The 18,229-nt window shown below is 39.8% G+C and overlaps 2 protein-coding genes across 4 annotated transcripts; one reads left to right on the plus strand and one right to left on the minus strand.

Annotated features, from left to right (window-relative positions):
- The first annotated feature begins 281 nt into the window (after positions 1-281).
- On the plus strand, positions 282-1,335 carry LOC108135246. Its single transcript, XM_017255911.2, has 2 exons — positions 282-1,169; positions 1,222-1,335. Exons 1-2 carry the CDS (start codon positions 978-980, stop codon positions 1,225-1,227), a joined length of 198 nt encoding a protein of 65 aa, XP_017111400.1. The 5' UTR covers positions 282-977; the 3' UTR covers positions 1,228-1,335.
- LOC108135245 (trichohyalin) lies at positions 1,248-18,016 on the minus strand. 3 transcript variants are annotated; one of them, XM_017255909.2, is made up of 16 exons: positions 17,344-18,016; positions 12,994-13,208; positions 12,866-12,936; positions 11,700-11,884; positions 10,494-10,687; positions 9,411-10,398; positions 9,132-9,344; positions 8,404-8,494; positions 6,185-7,892; positions 5,032-5,134; positions 4,797-4,967; positions 4,250-4,714; positions 3,250-3,762; positions 1,887-2,114; positions 1,585-1,824; positions 1,248-1,524 (listed from the first exon to the last, which is right to left on the minus strand). In XM_017255909.2, exons 2-16 carry the CDS (start codon positions 13,173-13,175, stop codon positions 1,459-1,461), a joined length of 5,418 nt encoding a protein of 1,805 aa, XP_017111398.1. In that variant the 5' UTR covers positions 13,176-13,208; positions 17,344-18,016; the 3' UTR covers positions 1,248-1,458. The 3 variants fall into 3 exon arrangements, with proteins under 3 accessions (XP_017111398.1, XP_017111399.1, XP_017111397.1); XM_017255910.2 differs by lacking the exon at positions 8,404-8,494 and adding an exon at positions 8,731-9,073; XM_017255908.2 differs by having other exon boundaries at positions 11,700-11,902.
- Between the last annotated feature and the right edge of the window lie 213 nt (positions 18,017-18,229).

Genomic DNA, 18,229 nt, shown 5'->3' on the forward strand with positions numbered 1-18,229 from the left:
TCCCTTTCTCTCCATATCCTAAAGGGCTATTCAATCAATAGATTTTATTTATTTGAACATGCCACATACTCAAAATGACATCAAATTGAAACTTGTAACTCTTTGTTTGCATATTGGATTGGTATATAAAAACCTTAAGCAATTGTTTTCAAATAAATTGTTTTACCTTAGATTCATTTGAAAGAACACACACAAAAGAAGTAAAAAACAATAAGTAAAATCCAAAAATGAATTATACATTTTGAAATTATATTTAACAAACCAAATTAATGTAGTGTGTAAAAAACAAACAAAACATGAAAGTAAAAAAAAGTTTTAAGCAAAACAAAATACTTTGAATATATACATAAATTGCAAGTAAATAGAATAAATGTCACTCACTCTTTTTATTTACGTCTTGTACCGATTGATCATTCGTGGAATTAACACGTACGTACAGTGTATATTAGAGTGAGTCGATTTTTGTGGACTCGAAAAATAGCCAACACAAATATCTTCAACAAAACATTGCCAATATATATTATTTTTTTATAAAACAAGTTTCATTTTAATATCGTTTCTGCTATTTACTCAAGGAGCAAAAGCCACTTAAGAACACCCTATGAAGGAGACACGAAAGTGAAATTATTAAGTAAATAGCAAACACGATTTTAAGTAAAAATCTTTCTAAAAAATAATTGTAGATTTGTTTACCTAAAAAAGGTTTAACAATTAAAAAAATGTGTTGGCTACTACGATGTTTTTTCCATAAAAATCTGTACGTTCCAATCGTGTTTTGGGGGATTTAAGGTTTTTTAACCTCCACTTTCTTCGTCAATATTTTTAAGAATTGTTCATACAATAGAAAACATTCCCCTCTCCGCTTTTAAAGGTCAGTCTGCTGCTCTAAATGACTTTTATTCGTATTCAGATTTGGAATGAAAGCTAAATTTGAAAGAAATATTCGAGAGACATTTGAAATTTCTGTAAGGGAATAAATGTACATTTTTGGAAACGAAAATCGGAAACCCTTGAAAATTACGATGCTGGAACTCGTAATGTTGTTCCTTCTTAGCTCCGTGTTTTTTTTCGTTGCTCATTTGGAGAAACCAACAACATTGTGGGGACTCATAGATGCCACATGTCCAATTCTGATGGGCACTCTAGCCGCTGGGTTGATTTACATAAATGTGGGTATTTGATGGGATAAAGTAATTTATTATGTAAATTTTTTCTTTTTAGAATTAAAAAAAAATGAGAAACCAGACTTAATGAAAATTTTTTTGAAAAAAATGACTTTATTTCGGCTGAGAGTTCAAATAATAATGTAGTAAACTATTCAAAAACAACAAATAATTATGATGGCTTGGCATGACTAAAATTTGCAATCCGGAAGCCAATAGGGCGAGGATTATTCGAACGTCTACAGCTACGATTATTACGAATCCTAAGAGATTGAAACCTATTAACCAATGGTGACTACTTGGCTACTCGACGTCTTGTGGTTGGTGTGGTGGGTGCCCCGCCGCTGGGCGGCTTAGGAATCTGTAATGGATATCCCGATTAAAATTTCACAGGACCTTACTTAAAGTTCGAATATCTTACAGAACGGATGGGTCTGGGCGTGAGGGAATTGGCAGGTGGCGGCTCGCGGGGTTGTGGTCCATCAGGATGTCCCACGACAGTGACGGCCACGGGTCTCTGATCGGTTCCGGCCCGTTCCATGCTTTCGCTGCGAGAGTTGGAGCCGGAGCGCTTGAACATTCCCGAGAGCCGGACGCGAAGATCCTTCTTGCTCGATCTCAAGTCACTGGCAACGCTGATGTCCGAGTCCGATCCTTGAATCTACCAGGAGATACGAAACATTGGAATCGAAAGACTACAGGTTTTTATTGGCCAAGTCTCACTGATATCTCGCTCTCGGAATTGCGACTGCTTTTGGTCAGGCTGCGCAGCTTGCCCATGATTCCCTTCTTTTTCTTGCGTGGTCCTCGCGGTATGTCGCTCTGGGTAGATCCACCGGACAGTCGCGAGTCCAGGCGTGAGTCCAAGCTGGAGTCCCTCACCAGGCCACCCAGTTCGGAGTCAATAGATTGCATGGAGGACACACTGCCATCGTCTTGACGCCAAATATTCTGCAAGCACAGTCGAAGTTGATTTGAAAATAAGATTTGTTTCGGCTTAAGTATGCCATTAAATTGTCAACAAATTAATTTTTTGATGGTCCTTTTTAAATTGAATTTTAATGTAACTTAAAGGGGCAGGATTTCAGATTTATGGTTAGAATTTCATCGAAATCGGACGACTATGTCATATAGCTCCCATGAAAACAATAGAAATATAACAAAAAATTTTTTTAAAAATTTAACTTTTCTATTTTGTTATTTTTTTTTTTAACTCTTTGAATTATTAATAATTTGACAGTTGAGAATTACGGTTTTAATTTTATTCAAATCGGAAAACCATATCATATAGCTGCCATAGTAAATATCGTATAATTTAGCTACAAATCATCATAGCTTCAATGTCTTTAAGCATATACGCAAGTAAATCATAATTTTAATGTTTTCAAGAATTTCTGCAGAATATGAACTTCGGCTGGCCGAAGTTTGCTTCCTTTCTCGTTTTTTTTTTTAATATTCTTCAAGTTGTAGTTATTTTAGATTTACGGTTATATTTTGCTAAAATCGGACGATTATGTAATAAAGCTCCCATTGGAACAATCAAAATAATAATTAATACAAAAAAATTTAAGCTTAGCGTTTTTTAATTTTATTTTAACATTCTTTAAGAAAATTTTAAATACTTTAGATTTACGGGCTTAGTTTTTTTTTTTAATCGGACGACCATATCCTATAGCTCGCATAGGAACAATCTTAAATATTTATGAATAATTCAATTCCAATTTCAATTGATTTGAATAAACTTTTATATATGGTTTATTATTCCGGAATAACGGTTCTAATTTTATTGACTATGTCTTATATCTGCAATAGAAACAATCGAATAATTTAAATGAAAAGCAATACTGCTCATTTGGAAATATTGTTGTTTTAAATAATATTTAATTTTTGCAATAGCTTCAAGGGTATAAAAACTTTGCCTAGCCGAAGTTAGTTTTCTTTCTGTTTTTCCTGTCTTTATGATTTGTTTAGCATAAAATTTTTTGTATATTGCGCATAATGCATATTGTGTTGCATTGTTTGCTTATTGTGGATATTTTTGCCCATTTGGTCTATTGATGGGGTAAGGTCTTTTTGCTCAGCTCACCTGATCCCTTTGTATGGAGTGATCCAGTGAGAGGCTCTTCCGAATCAGACTGCCGTTGTTGGATGAGTTTCGGGATAGTCGACTTCCGCCCCGCTGCGAACCCGCAGCACTGGCCACTGAACTGGTGCTGCCATGGGGATCGTTTTCCTGCGAGGCAGCCCGACGCAGATTACTGCGCCTCATCCGGCTGCGCTCCTGTTCGTCCTCGTTCACCCGCTGGAACTTGCGCAGCTCCTCGGAGGCTTCCGCCAGTCTGGCCAGGACACTGGTGATCTGGGAACTGCTCAGGGTGGGCGACGGCGAGCGACTGCGCCGCACATTCGGCTGGTCCGGACGCAAGTTCTTGTCGTAGCCGGAGCTGCTGCTTCGCGCTGATCCCCCGCTGCCAACCATTTTCAGGTCGGGAGCAATCTTCACCAGCTCGTCAACGGTCTGCAAGAGGGCACCCACCTTACGATCTCCTCCGTCTGCCTCCATGCGTCGTTTGATCAGCTCTTTTTCGTAGCGCTCACGCTGAAATCAAAAGCTTTGGATATTAACTGGTGAAGTTACCAAACTAAAGGGGTCCATGGGCCCATGATATTATGTTTTCGAAATGGATGGGGGGAGTGAGTCAAAAATATTGTCAACTAAAAGAGCATTAGGAGAAAAAATGTTATCTAGTAGTCGGGGCACTCGATACACTTCGTTTTTTCGTGTTGCAAACTTAAAGGCACTTGACTGAAGATAGTTTGCCACTGCAGCTATAGTTCATCATCTCTGGTACTTTTAAGCAACCACATTTTATTATTTTTTTTTTAATATATCTTGAAGAATTTTTAACCAATTTTAGTATGATTTTTGCAAATAAATAGTCTTCTAAATGGACGTCATTTTTGTGCCTTCCTAACTTAAAAAGAAACGAATATATGCGCATTTTAATTTTCAAAAGAAAATGCCATCTTCCTCCATAAGGATCTTGCTTCAAAGTTAATATCTCGTTTACTATGAAAGCACTCACCTCGCGTCTCAATTTCTCGTTGGAGGTACGGAGTTTGGCGTGGACATCGCGGAGCTCCAGAAGATCGCACTGCAGCTCGGCAATCTTCTTGCGACCCTCCTCCATTTCCTCCTCGGTGGCCCGCTTGATCTGGTCGAGTTTCCGCTTGGACTCCAGCCGCTCCTTGTCGCGCTCCCGCTCCACCTCGAAGAGGGTCTGGCGCAGATCGCGGGCCAGCGTGGAGGTTTCCTGAAGCAGTCGCTGCTGATCCTCGCGCTCCTTCTGCCAGGACAGCTCCAGCTTGGTCTTCATGCCCGGCAGCTTGGTGCTGCCCGACCCGATGACGCGTTCCTCCTCGAACTCGTTGAGCTTCGACTGCATCTCCGATATTTTGATCTCGTTGGCGCTGCGCTCCGAGACGAGTTCTGTTTTAATCTTACTGGATTCCAGGCGGGATTCGACCAGCTGATCCTCTAGATGGCCAATCTGCAATGGAAAAAGCCAGAACGTAACCATACCTGATCAGTTGCGAGGCTTTCCAAAACTAGGCTAGTTTGTGATCATATACCTGCTGTTCCAAATAGGCAATCTTGCTCTTGTCGTCGTCATCGCTGCTGTGCATGGAGCCCCGACTCTGTCTTCCCGTGTTGTTGGCCTTGAGGTCGCCAATCTTCTTTTGGGCCACTTCCAGCATCTGCTTGAAGGCATCGCGATCCTTTTTGAAGCGTTCACATTGGCGCTGTTGTGAAGAAAAATGTTGTTTGTGGATTTCGATAGACTTTCACTATTTCATTTTTACTAACCTGCATCGAGTTGAGTTCTCCACTAAGGTTCTTAACCTGTTGCTCATAGCGAAGTCGCACAGTGGCCACTTCGGATTTCATCTGCAGTTCAGTGCTCTGTAATCTGTTGGCGAAAATAAATCATATTTATAGAGACTGTGGATGACTCAGAATTCAACAAAATTCAGTTTTATTATTAAAACTTAAAAAAACAAATTATTAAATTATTATTAAATAGAAAAAAAATGAAGTGGAAATATAAATATTTGGCTTACGTAATATTTCATATATCTTTCCAGCTATCGCAAAAATAAATCTTTTTTAAAACATCTAAATATCAATTTATATGTATATATGTTCAAGAACATTGAAGCTATTTTTGACTCAAATATTCGATCATTCCTATGGCAGCTATGTGACATCGTTTTTCGATTTGAATAAAATTAAAAGCTTAATTCTGAATTATAAAACCATTTCTATATCCAAAAGAAATAAGGAAATGTGTTCGTCTGAAAGTCGAGATCTCGAGAGAACTATAAGAGCTAGAGATTTGAGATTTAAGATGCAGATTATAGTAATTTCTAAGCAGCGCTTTTATTTTAAAGCGGAGTCACGCCTACTTTAACACTCAAGTCACTCTGAGATATGTTAGACCTTTGCCATGGAGTTATGATACACCTTCGTTTCGGTCAAACTTATCGGTAGACACAAAAATGTTCTAAAAAGAGGGCTATTATTTTAGAAGTTAAAAAGTCCTCTGCCGCCGCTCTGTCGCTGCTCTGCCGTTGGCTGAGTAACGGTTATCTAATAACTGCTTTCTTTCCTGTTTCGTTTATTTTTTTTTTAATTTATTTAAATTTAAATCGTAAGTCTCAAATAATTAACCATCATATCTTGAAGAACTACAAAAAATTCAAAACCAACTTATTGCGTTGCAAACTAATAAAAAAAAATAGTATAAAATATATAATATAAAAACATTTTTAATAACTGAATGGCCGGAAAAGGTTATTCCAGTATCTTAAGACGTTCAATTTTTGATGAGCTTTTCGAATTAAGTGCTGTCAAAAATATTATTGAATTTTAACCATGAGGAATGTTTGCGAATTCTTTTTCTGAAATCAGTTGGCAAATACACTCTTCATAGGAATGAGGCCTGTGTTCCTCGACTTACTGTTCCTTGAGCTCCCTGATCTCCGCCTCACGCCTCGCTCCGTGTCCATTTAGCGAGGATTGTGCCTGCTCGATCCGGTTGTAGTCGCTGAGCTTGCCATTCAGATCGTCGTTATCCTTGCGCAGCTGGAAGACCAGGTCGATGTTCATCTCGTTCTCCCGGCGCAGCCGTTCGTACTCGTGCTCCTTCTCGGCCAGCTTGTTCTTGAGGACGGTGCGCTCGTACTCGCTCCCGTTGCCATTGACGGATTTGAGGGCCTTAGCCTGCAGATCGGCGATCTTCTTCTGGGCCTCACTCAACTTGCGGGCCATGTCGGTGCGCTCGATGCGGATGGTGTCCATTTCGGAGATCTTCTGCCTGTGGGCGTTCAGTTCGGACTGGAGGCTCTGCTTTTCGGTGGTGAGTTGGGCCCGCATCAGAATCGTTTCTTCGGAGAGCTTCTCCCAGTGGTTGTTGAGGTCCTCGTAGCGCTTCTGCTCGGCGCTCAATGAGGCCTGAACCTCCTCCACCTGCTTCTTGAGGTCCTGCACCTGCTTGCTGTCCGATTTGCTCGTCTTGGTCTTGAGCTCCTTTATCTCCTTCTCCAGACTGGACTTGCTCTTCTCGGCCGACTTCTTGGCACTGACCAGATCGGCATCCAGCTGAGTGATCTTGTCCTCCAACTTCTCCTTCTCCTTGGCCTGTTTTTCGATGTCCTTCTCCAGGCTGGACAGCTTCTCCTTCTCCCGCTTACTTTGCGTCTCCCAAGACGACTTGGTCGTTTCGCCCAGCTTAAGCTGCGCCTCCTGCTTCTTGACCTTCTCCTCCAAGTCCTTCAGCTTTGAGTTAAGCTTCTTGGTGTCCTCGTCGCTTCGCTTGAGCTTCTGTTCCAGTTCGCTGACTTTGCTGCTGGCTCCGTTCAGCAGCTTCAATCGCTGGACATCCCCTTCGGCGAGGGACAGTTTTTGCTTGCACTTCCTAAGATCCTCCTCCAGCGTTCCCTTGGCCGTTTGCAGAGCCTTGAGTTGGTCGGTTCCACTGGAACTGAGCATGACACGCATCTCACCTATCTCGTCCTCCAGCTCCTCCACCCACTTCTTAAGGTGGCTCTTGGGCGTCAGGTCGTTGACTCTTTTGGCTGTGCGGGGCGGCAACTTGGCTTCCGCCTCCAACTGCATCCGCTTGAGCCGGGCCGTCAGCTCATCCCTTTCCCGCTGGGCCAAGGCCAGCGACTCCTTCACCTTCTGATCCACCTCTCCATTCTTTTCGCTCGCCTTTCGCAGCGCCAGCAGACGCTTGTTTTCCTTGGCCAACTTTTCATTCTCGGCCTCGATTGTGTCCAGCTTGCTGAGCTGAGCCTTCAGCGTGTCGGCAGCCTGCTCCTTTTCCAAAAGAGTCCTGCGCAGTTGGGCCAGCTCCTCGTTGAGGACCTTCACCTTCTTTTCGGCCGCACTGGACGAGGTGCCGAAACTGAGCAGAGAGGATTTGCTGCCATTGGAGCTGTCCTGTCGCAGCTTGGCCTGCAGTTCCCTCACGTACTTCTTGGACTCGGCATTCTCCTTCTCCAGATCCTCCACTTTGAGCCGCAGGATCGAGGCCTCCTGCTCGTTTAGCTCCAACAGTATCCTCAGCTCAGCGGGATCATCCTCGTCGGAGATTCCCTCGTCGCGATCGGCGTGAACTTCGGGTGCCAGTCGATGGGGATGCGGTGTGGGACTCAGCTTGCGACCTAACCGAAAATCATCAAATTAATTATCACTTAAATTTCTATTCTATTTTTTGTTTTAATAACGCTTTTAGTTAGTTACTAGCATTTAGAATTTAGATAAGGGTGGTTTTGATTAGTCACTGTTAATTAAATGAGCAGCCGCAAAAAATGGCAAAGTACTGATTCGGTTTATGTATTAATAAGCGTATGAAAAATCAAGTTAGTTGGTTAAGAAACATCCTCGAAATTCGGTTAAAAGAAGTCAAAATATAGGTTAAGTCACGCTGGTTGTTGAGCTTTTTCGACCTTTGCCTAAGTTTATGATGATTAAATTCCATGGTTGTCATTTAAATGAAATGAAACGAAACCCTCTGAGTTACAATTGTATTTGTCAAAGTTAGTTTGGATATTATAAACTAAAGTGACAACCATGGCGGTAAAATTAAAATGAACTTGATTAACTTGTCTACGAACTAAGGTTAAGTACTTAGTTTATTTAACTGTCTACTTGGGTGTATCGTTTGGTTCGTACTTCTTGAGCGCGTTGCCATTTTTTTCAACTGCATCATCAAAGACTCATTTTCATCCTCGAAACGAGTCACCTTTTTCCTCATATGTTCAGCCTGAAACACAAAAGCTTGATTTATTGCAAGGGAATAAGGAAGAGTAAGGCATATATTAATATATAGATTAATGAACCATTCAGAGATCGTATTCGAGGATAAAAATAGTTTTGGAGAGCTCTGACTAATGAACGGCACATAAACTGGTTCTACAAATGGTTGCTAAACAAGAAAAGGCATTGGTGCGGATGCGGATCGTATCCTTGGACGGATCCTCCCGGCCAGGTTCTTGATACCTGCTCCACTCAGAAGGACACGCGAAATGGCGCTGGGGAAGAGCAAGGATCTGGACTGGCCCACTCTGGCAGACGATGAAGGTGGAAAAAGACCCACAAATGGAGACGGCATGGTTTGCAGTTCCGCAGAAGCATTACTATCGATCGTTTTAAAATTAGTTTGGGTGACCGCCTCTCTGGAGGTCACCAGGTTCTCCGAACCGCTAGATATTTCGCTCTGGACTTCGGGCTCGGTTTGTGTGCCCCGGGGGAAGGCCATCACCTCATGGGACGCATCGGGTGAGGTTTGAGTGCCACAACTGAATCTAACCCGCTTTCGCTCGCGATCCCTGAGTCGCCGAAGCTTCGTGAAAGTGGTCAAATGATTAATCGGATGGGTTCTGTGCGTCACGCGGCATTACCTCCTCTTCGGCGAACTTCAGTTGGTCCTTGAGGTCCGTCTCCCGTTCAATCGAGTCCTGCAGCTCGCGCTGAAGGTGCTGAGGATCCTCCTGGGAGCCGCCACGTGTGAGGGACTCTCGGGTGATTTTGGCATCCGCCGACGTGGATTTGCCTAGGACCCCCAGCATAGGTGCCTTCTTCTTGCCGGGATTGCGTAGCTCCTCGGCCTCGGCCTGGTTTTTGATGGTTTTGATTATTTTTATTAGTGCACTTCTGGAACCCCTTTTTTGGTCACTCACCTGCAACTTCCGGGTGAGCTCGTTGGAGAAACGCAGCTCCTCCTCCAGTTTCTTGACCTTGTTGCACAGCTCAGCGTTGAAGGAGCTTTGGCGCTCCTGCTCCAGGGTTTCGATCTTGCGATCGCTTTTCTTCAACTTAAAGCTGAGGATGCGACAGTTTTTGGTGGCCTTCTCGAGGTCCTTCTGCAGACTGGTCTTGGCCTTCACCTCGTCGTCGCGGAACGTGTCCTGCACCTCGTCCATCTCGGCCTGCAGGTTGAGTATCTCCTTCTTGGCACTTTGGTTTTCCTCCATCAACTCCTCGCATATCTGCTCGGCGGCCTGCAGCTTTCGACGGAGCTCGGACTCGCTGCCCTTGTTCTCCAGCTCCTTCATCCGCAGGTTGAGTCGGCGCTTGTCCTCGTTGACGCGCTCCAGTTGCTCCTTCATTTCGTTCAGCTTCTGCTGGAGAACAAGCGCCTCCGAGGCAGCGGTCCGATTGGAGGCGGTGTCCATGGAGGCCAGACGCCGCAGAAGAATGTCACTCTTGTCTCGCTCCGCTCTTTCGGCCCGTGTCTTCATCGACTCCAGATCCTGTCGCAGTGTCTTCACCTCGTCCTGCATAGCCTGCGTGTCCTGGGACTTGGATGAAGTGGCCATGGCGCTGGTGTTGGATGCCGATGCTGCCGGTACGGTTTGTCTTTTGATTTCTTTGCCAGCCGTCGCCGCATCCGTCTCCTTGCGACGAACCGAACTTGAACTAGTCGAGGAACTCAACGAGGATGATGCCTTTACTTCGCCGCTGACGGAAGTGGAGATCTTTAGGGAGGTGCTGGTGCTGCTGCTGCTGCTGGACGCAGTCGTGGTGGTTGGCACCGCCACTTTCTTTGGCGGCAGGGAAGCTCGCTTCAGCTCGGCTTGGGGCGTCTGATTTAGGGCAGTCCCCGACTTGCTGCGCTCTGGACGATCAGGAACCACGGGTGCTGAGGCAGCTGTAGACTCACTTTCTCTAATGGTTAAGAAATGGATTACACTTTAATAATCAAAATTTCTATATATGAAGCTAGCCTTTATTGTATACAGCCAATTCTCAAAGAAACTCACTCTTCTCTCCGAGGAACGGATCGCTCCCGACTGTTTTCCCTGGAGTTCAAACTGCGCTGTTTCTTGAGAAGATTCATTTTGCGGACACGCTCTGCTAGACTGTCTGTCGATAGGATGACTAACTCATCTGGAATACTTGAAGTTTTACTGGGTGAGGATGTGACACGGGTTGGCGGTGTAATAGCTGGTTCCACCTGCATACAACGAATGTTTAAAGAAAGACATTAACAGTTGTTACAATTACTCAATAAATCAGATACAAGTTCCTAAAAAATTAGTTGAATTTTCTGAAGCTTCTGAAACATGGCCTTAATGCAAAATAGGTAGAAAAAAGAAATATTAAAATGGCTCCAAATTTGTATCCTTTTTAAAATATTATAAATAAAAAAACCCTTTAAATTTGGGGTTAAATTTGTATGAATTTTTGTTTGCATCTACAGTGGCATTAAAAGAGATAAAAAAAACGTTCTTAATTTATTTTAAATGAAATAAAGACTCCTACCCAACTTTTAACAAGTTTCCTCCAATAAGGGAACTAATAATTCAGTGAAATGTCTGTAGGTTGGGACACCTTTTTTTTCTGTGTCTTTTGGTCATTGTGTAATACAGTGTTTATCACCGTCCATTTAAACAAAATTTTTGTTATTAAAAAAATGTAAGTTTGTAAACTTTTCCCATTAAAATATAAGTACGTTATTGGATTTGTATTGAATATGAGAAAATTAAAATGAAATTTCCCTTCTAGTCCTTTCAGCTTTTTGACTTAAAGTTGGCTGGTACGTAAACCTTTTAATACCGTTCAAAAAGGGCCGTGTTTGATACACGCTGCATGAATTTTGTTGTTTAGGTTTAGCTATAGAATACTTTAAACTCTCTACTTTCCCCTCTTAATGTTAAATTAAAAACTTTATTCCATATTACTGGCTTCAAGATCTTCAATTATTTTGAAGACACTCATATTAATTATATTCTAGACCAAAGATAAAGTGCTGGAATAAAACCAAGTCTATTGGTAGCAATATAAAAAACAGCTTACATATACATATGTAAAGCACAGAAACAGTACGTATGAGTAATAATTTTCGAAGCTATTTCCCAACGCCCTAAGCTTATTTTATTTTTTTAGAGGCATAAAAGGCTATATTTAAAAGTTGAGAACAGTGTTAAATACATTTATCTTCACAAAACTCATCATCCATATCTTACCTCCTTGATGTCTAAGGCGGTTGTGTGTCGCCGTGGCGGCACCGGCAGCTTCACCGTAACAGCTACATTGTGATCCTCGACGGCGGCTGCTCGACTGGTGGTCGATGCTTGCGGACGGCGTCCGGCATCGTCCGGCTCGTCAATATCCGGCGTGGAGGCCCATGATTGCGGGCGCTTTTTCAGTTCTACATTGAAGTGGACAACTGGGTTCAGTAAGGACGTCAGGTGGCGACATGCAGGTGCAAGTTTTGAGTTGGAGGTTGCAGTTAGCGTTGAATTGCGCTCGCATACGTGAGTGCGAGAGTGAGACAAAGGGATGCCAGAGAATGAGCGAGAGTGAAAGATAGAGCGGGAGCACAGTACAGATCACGCGACGCATGGTAGTAGTTAACGTTAGCGGTTCATTGAATGCAGAGATTAGTGTTGAGAGAGAGAAAAAGAGACAGACACAGAGCGACAACGGTGGCACAGTTGGTGTTGGTTTTTTGTGCAAACGTGAGAGAGTGAGAGAAATACGAAGACAAACACATGGATTAGGATTCGTAACATATGTATGTTTAGCAACTTAAATAATTAAATGTGGGAAACGATTTCTCAATGTCGGGATTAATTAAAAAAACAACAATAATATGTTTAAAAAAAGGTTTTTCTTTTCAATTCATATTTTCATATTTTCACATTTTTTTTCAAGGGTCGAACTTTGTAAATATTAAAATTTTTTTTTACCTTTACCAAAATTTAAATTTAAAGCATAATATGAATATTGATGTTGGATGTAACCGTAATTGAAATTATCTGTATCGGGTTTAATTCCTGAGTATAATTTTAATGTAATCACAAATATAATTATACTTAAATATGGCCATTGAGAAATCGCTTACAAAATGTTTATTAATACAGGTATTAATAGAAACCGGCAATAAAAATTTTTAAATCAAACATGATTGGTACACGTTTACACAAACTCTTTAAATTATTTTTAACAGTTGAACATCTTCAAATAAAAACATCTTAATAAAATTAAGAACCAATATAAGTTCTCTAAACCTTTAGTTTGTTATCTTTTATGAGAACACACTTATTTCATACAGAAGATAACAAGTGACGATCTACATTTTAATGATTTTCTACTAACGTACTAAAACGTTTATATTTTAAATTCATACCTATATCATTGCCGTTGGTTGTATTGGCGCTGGTAAGATTCTGAGTTGACGTCCACGTCCGCGAAGAGGGTCTAGGGAAAAAGTTTTTATACTTTGATCCGATTGAAACAATCATTCGGAGGACTTACCGCGAACTCTGGGCATCGGAAAGATTTGGGGAGGACGCAGCCACCTCATCGCCGGCTCTACGGGCTCCATGCTCTTTGTAATCCCGGAAGCAGCGCTTACATCGCGTGGGATATCGAGTCTGGGGATGAAAGCCGAGTGGGCAGAGCTGATCGCCTTTTAGCGATGGGTACAGATGATGCATCTGTTCTCGTACAACTTATCAGCTTTTCTTTTTCTGAATAATTTATGAAATTAATATCATTGTTAAAATTATGACTGTCATTATTATCCTTTTCAGTACCGCCACATTAAAAAGGTTTTATCCTAAAGCTTATTTAGCCCGTCTGTCTGTTTGTTTGTATACCTTTTGTGAGCTAAGTTTAAAAGCAAAATATTTAAAACTTGCCCTCCAGGAAAACTTTTTTTTTAAATTTTTTTTCTGTCAATAATATGTTGAAAATATTCTGTACAAATTTTAAGTCAATCCGAGTAAAACTAACGGAGTTACAGCGTTTCAAACGACCGGCAGTTTTACCAGATTGTTCACGTATGAAAAACTTTAAAACGATCTGCCCGAAAACGTATTTTTTGAAGTTCGTGACCATCAGAACTCAAAATCTACTGAACTATCTTTTTGAACATTTGAACATTACTTCTTCACATAAATCAGCAGGTAATCATTTAATAATAACAAATTAACCCCGATTTTGTTTAGCTAAAATCGCGTTGTTCTTTTCAAAATGCTCAAAAAATGAAAAAAAAAAAAAAATTTTTTTTTTATGATTACCTCGAAAAATTCATCAGCTTTAAAATGCATATACATTTTTTTTATCTATTACTCCGGTCACGAGTTATTATGTTGACCGCAAGCCAACTTTTTTTCAAGGCGCCTCCGAAGATTCATAAAAACAACCCTTTTTCGCCTTTAGAACTATTACTAAATTTTTGGAAACCTTATTGACTTATTAACTGAACAAGACATTGAAAAACTTCAGCACGTTTCGTTTTCTAGGTTTTTAGTACACTTGGACCCCAAGATATATATGTAGTTCGCTCGATCAATATTCCCAATCGACTGGTTTCGTGCAAAACTGAGGAATTTTTGGCATTAATCCAAATCAAGAAAAGAATGTTGTTCACGTACATCACATAGTAAAACATTTTCAGCCAATACACATTGCTATCACTCACTTGGCAATTACTTTTAAATACCATGGCTGCCTTCGGATTTTTTATTTATTTTTCTTGTAAGTGTCTTTGAATCAGAAATCAACTGTTATAATTATTAAACTTCGATTTTCTCTAAAACTTATGTCTTCGAATACATTTAACATGAACATATTAAATGTCATATGTCGCTGAATTCAATATCTGGTCAAACGAGTTTTGACAATTAGCTGTTAGCTCCGCTGAGGCAGATTGAGATTAAAAATCCATTCAATCCAATCCAGGTTTTGCTTAATATTAGAAAATTTGTAATCGTTTTATATAATAAAATATATTGTTACATTGTAATAGCATTATGTCCTCTTCTTTACCAGACTTTTTCGGATGTATTGAAATTATTATTGAAGTATCGAACGCATATTGTATCCACTAATTTACAGTGTTGGGAAGTTCATATAACCTTGCAGCTTTTGCAAAAATGTAATGTTCTTGAAAATATTTAAATTTTGTTTATTTATTTTATTTGCGTATATGTTTGAAAACATTGATTCTAAACTATTAAAATAACAAGTAAGGAAGCTACATTTTTTTATTTATTTTTTTATTATAAATTCTTTATATTAAACCATTACTATATCTCTAAGATTTATAAAAAAATTAACAAAAAAGCAAAGCTATAATTCTTTTTCATTTATTTCCGATTGTTCCTATGGGAGCTATATGTTGCAATATACTACCTGCAATAAAAAACAAATTTTGGGAAAGTTTCATGCAGATAGCTTGAAAACTGAGAGACTAGTTTGCGTAGAAGCGGACGGACAGCCGGATATGGAGATCGGCTCTCCTAGTGATACTGATCAAGAATACTTTATATACTTTATAGGGTCGGAGATGTCTCTTTCACAGCGTTGCAAAGTTCTGACTGAAATTATAATACCCTCTGCAAAGGTATTAAAAAACGCTGTAGCCGAGGTTCCCGACTACCTAAAATAATAGTTTGATTTAAAAATATACAGCCCCAATAACTAATTTATACCATTTCTCAGAGTGATATGACAGAATTTCGCGTTTTATGAGCGTCAGAGTGGGCGTGGGCACGTTTTGAAAATGCACTGCGTTAGAATAACTAGAATCAAATCCCAAATATCCTGCTTTATAGTTTCCAAAATCTCCAAGTTCATACCAATTTTTTTTAAAATTGTTTTTAAATCATATCTTCTTATAGAAAAGGAGAACGGAAGCTAGCATCGGCCAGACGCAGTGTTAAGGGGATATTTTTGTCTAGAAGCCTGCATTTTGTTATGGTTTTTATTGACATTTTAGGAATACAAATAAATACAAAAAGGCCGAGATACAGGCCTTTGGAGTCTTCAAAAAAATCCCTGCTTCCTGTGGACATTATTTCAGCTATTGTAGAGATCGGAAAAAAATCAAATAATTTCTTAATTAAAAAAGATGCCGATATCGGGTTGACCACTGTAAAAAAAAATAATTTAAAATATCAAAACGACGTCGATTTAAAAGTAGTTCTGAGAAACGCGTTTAAAGTTTAGGAAACTATTTTAATGACTCGGACGCCACTTCACAAATTGGCTGTGTCTCCGAAAATAACTAGAGTTTTTAAAAATCCTTTAAGGATTATATTTTTAACAGTCTAAACTTTAAAATATGCTAACAAATTATTTCGTCCGGTCTACGAGGTTTTTTAACATGATCAATGTACATATGAGAAAATACGATTTGGAAAATTTCAAGAATCAAGCTCGAAAAATCGGATTCGGCAAACCGAAGTTTATATACCTTTGCACCTAATGCAAAATTAATTGAATTGATGATTTTGAGCTTAATTATTCAAACGTTCCTATGGCAGCTATGTGATTTCGTTTTCCGAAATCGGAAAACTATATCATATAGAACTATCGAATAATTGAGCTGCAAATCACCATAACCTCAATGTTTTTAAACATTAACGCAAGTAAATGATGATTTTAATGTTTTGAAGAATATTTAATTTTTGCAATAGCTGCAAGGATATATGAACTTCGGCTTGCCGAAGTTTGTTTCCTTTAAAAGACTATTTTATGGTGATGATTAACTTAATCTTTTGTTTTTTTTTTTCAGATGATGCAGTTCTCTACAATTCACCGCATCTCAAAACAGAATAACGAAATTTTCTTATCAGATCTTTTTTTACATAGTTACTTAATGATGTTTAATAATTTTGTATATATATAAATATTTTGCTCTTAGATATCCTAATGATTTATTAAATAAGGTAGTTTTCGGGAACAAAGTTCATGAAAATAATATTTTTGCTTTGGAATTTGGCAATTGTTTGCTCCCGAATTGAATATGGCTGGCTTATTTGGAGTCCCAGTGCGGAGATTCATGTTAAAAGAATTGAGAGACCGCAAAAGAAATTCTTAAAATTAGCGCGTTTGACACTAGATCGTACTCCGGAATATGGCACCTTGTGCATATTTAATTTCTTTGTTTTTTCGAAATCTAGTCGCCGGATGACAATGCATCTGTCCTAATTTTCTAGCTCTTTTAAATTGTTCTGCACCTCTAAGGACCTTATCGCCATTTTACGTGTGACCACATAGAACCAATCAACAACCTTAAATTATAGTCAAGACTTAAAATTAACATAGATATATTTTCGCCAGATAAGGATTTTTTTTTAATAATCCGTTGTTGACGAACAATAAGTAAATACATAAACTTTGTTGGGGTAAGTTTTGTACCTACATAAGTCATCGATACGTTTTCCATATCTGTAATTTCAAGCAATGCACTTCTTACAAACAGTAAACATCCGAAAATAAATGGTAAATATAAACAATAACAAATATGTATCCATCTGTTGTATATTTTTAGAGCGATCAAGAGAGCGAGGAGCTAATAAACTAGCACAGGTGGAAGTTGCGCAGGCGATTCTCTACCGCTTGCGCATGTTTCTTGTCGAAAAATAGGAACTTGGACCTAAGAGCGAACTGCAGAGAATGACTAGAAGCTTTCAGCACTCCTTTCACGCTTTTCTCTTTACTCTCTCTCTCTCTCTTTGCGAGCGTTGCAAATCCCTAGTGCGTTTATAAATAATTGTCACCGTTTTAACCTATTTTGATCTGAAGCGTTCTGAACGTTTTTCTGCGGCGGTACTTGCAAAACGTGTGACTTAATTTAGAACGCCATCGACTCACACGAAATACTTCCGCATTTAGAATAATTTGCGGCTGGACGACGGGGAATGGGGCCAGCCTCTTGGATGTGGATGTGGACGTGGATGTGGATGGTGTGGATCTTTCAGCTGTGTTGCGTAACCGTCGGGTCGGGATTCTGTGCGTCTTGCTCGGGATTATTCAGCGGCATTCACCTGCCCATTACACCATGCATTAATTCATTTCATCAATAAGAAATATACATATGTATATCCTTTTCTTCACTTTCGATCACACACAACGGTTTGTTTGATTTAATTTTGGAACTTTCACTTCACAAAAATTAGCTGTGGTTTAAAAATAGCATAGTTTTTCTTGCTAAATAACAGCGCACTGCCCATAAATCTTCCCAGCGGATTTCAAATGCAAGACTTTTCGGAAATATATGAAAAGGGCTGCCTCCGTTCAGAGACTACCATATATTTGTTTACACTATCTTCAATACCACCATCCACGCACTGCAACGCTTCCAAATTTTCTTATTTTTCTTGAGTCTCATGCACGCAGGCAGGGCCGCCGCACATATGTATATTTATAAAGCTTTAATATAACCGTCGATCGGCCGAGCACTCGAAATACTTATATAGATAGCTGCCATGCGAACCGGGCGCTGTTTCCTGGCACTGTTTTTGGGTTGTGAACGCGTTGGAAATCGGCAAGAAACTAAATTTAAATTATTTGTGAAAGCTTAAACTACCAGTTGGGCGACGTAAGATATTTTCCTTAAGAGAATCGAAATCGTCAGAGAGAATCGGTGAGAGGTATTTAAATAATGTGAATATTTTTAATATTGTGAATATTTTGAATAAGGTAAAAATCTCGAAGCCCAACCGGTATTTCTCAGTTTTCTATCTTAACGATTTTGGAA

The sequence above is a fragment of the Drosophila elegans genome, unplaced genomic scaffold (assembly GCF_018152505.1).
Source record: "Drosophila elegans isolate 14027-0461.03 unplaced genomic scaffold, ASM1815250v1 contig_397, whole genome shotgun sequence".
In the NCBI taxonomy this organism is placed as follows: domain Eukaryota; kingdom Metazoa; phylum Arthropoda; class Insecta; order Diptera; family Drosophilidae; genus Drosophila; species Drosophila elegans.

Excerpts from the sequence above, each read along its gene's own strand:
- LOC108135246 (XM_017255911.2), top strand. The coding sequence starts at position 978 with ATGTACATTTTTGGAAACGAAAATCGGAAACCCTTGAAAATTACGATG.
- LOC108135245 (XM_017255910.2), bottom strand. The coding sequence starts at position 13,175 with ATGCATCATCTGTACCCATCGCTAAAAGGCGATCAGCTCTGCCCACTC. Across the intron at positions 9,345-9,410 it reads AGCTCACCCGGAAGTTGCAG|GCCGAGGCCGAGGAGCTACG; the intron begins GTGAGTGACCAA and ends ATCAAAAACCAG. Across the intron at positions 1,825-1,886 it reads ATTCCGAGAGCGAGATATCA|ATTCAAGGATCGGACTCGGA; the intron begins GTGAGACTTGGC and ends ATCTCCTGGTAG.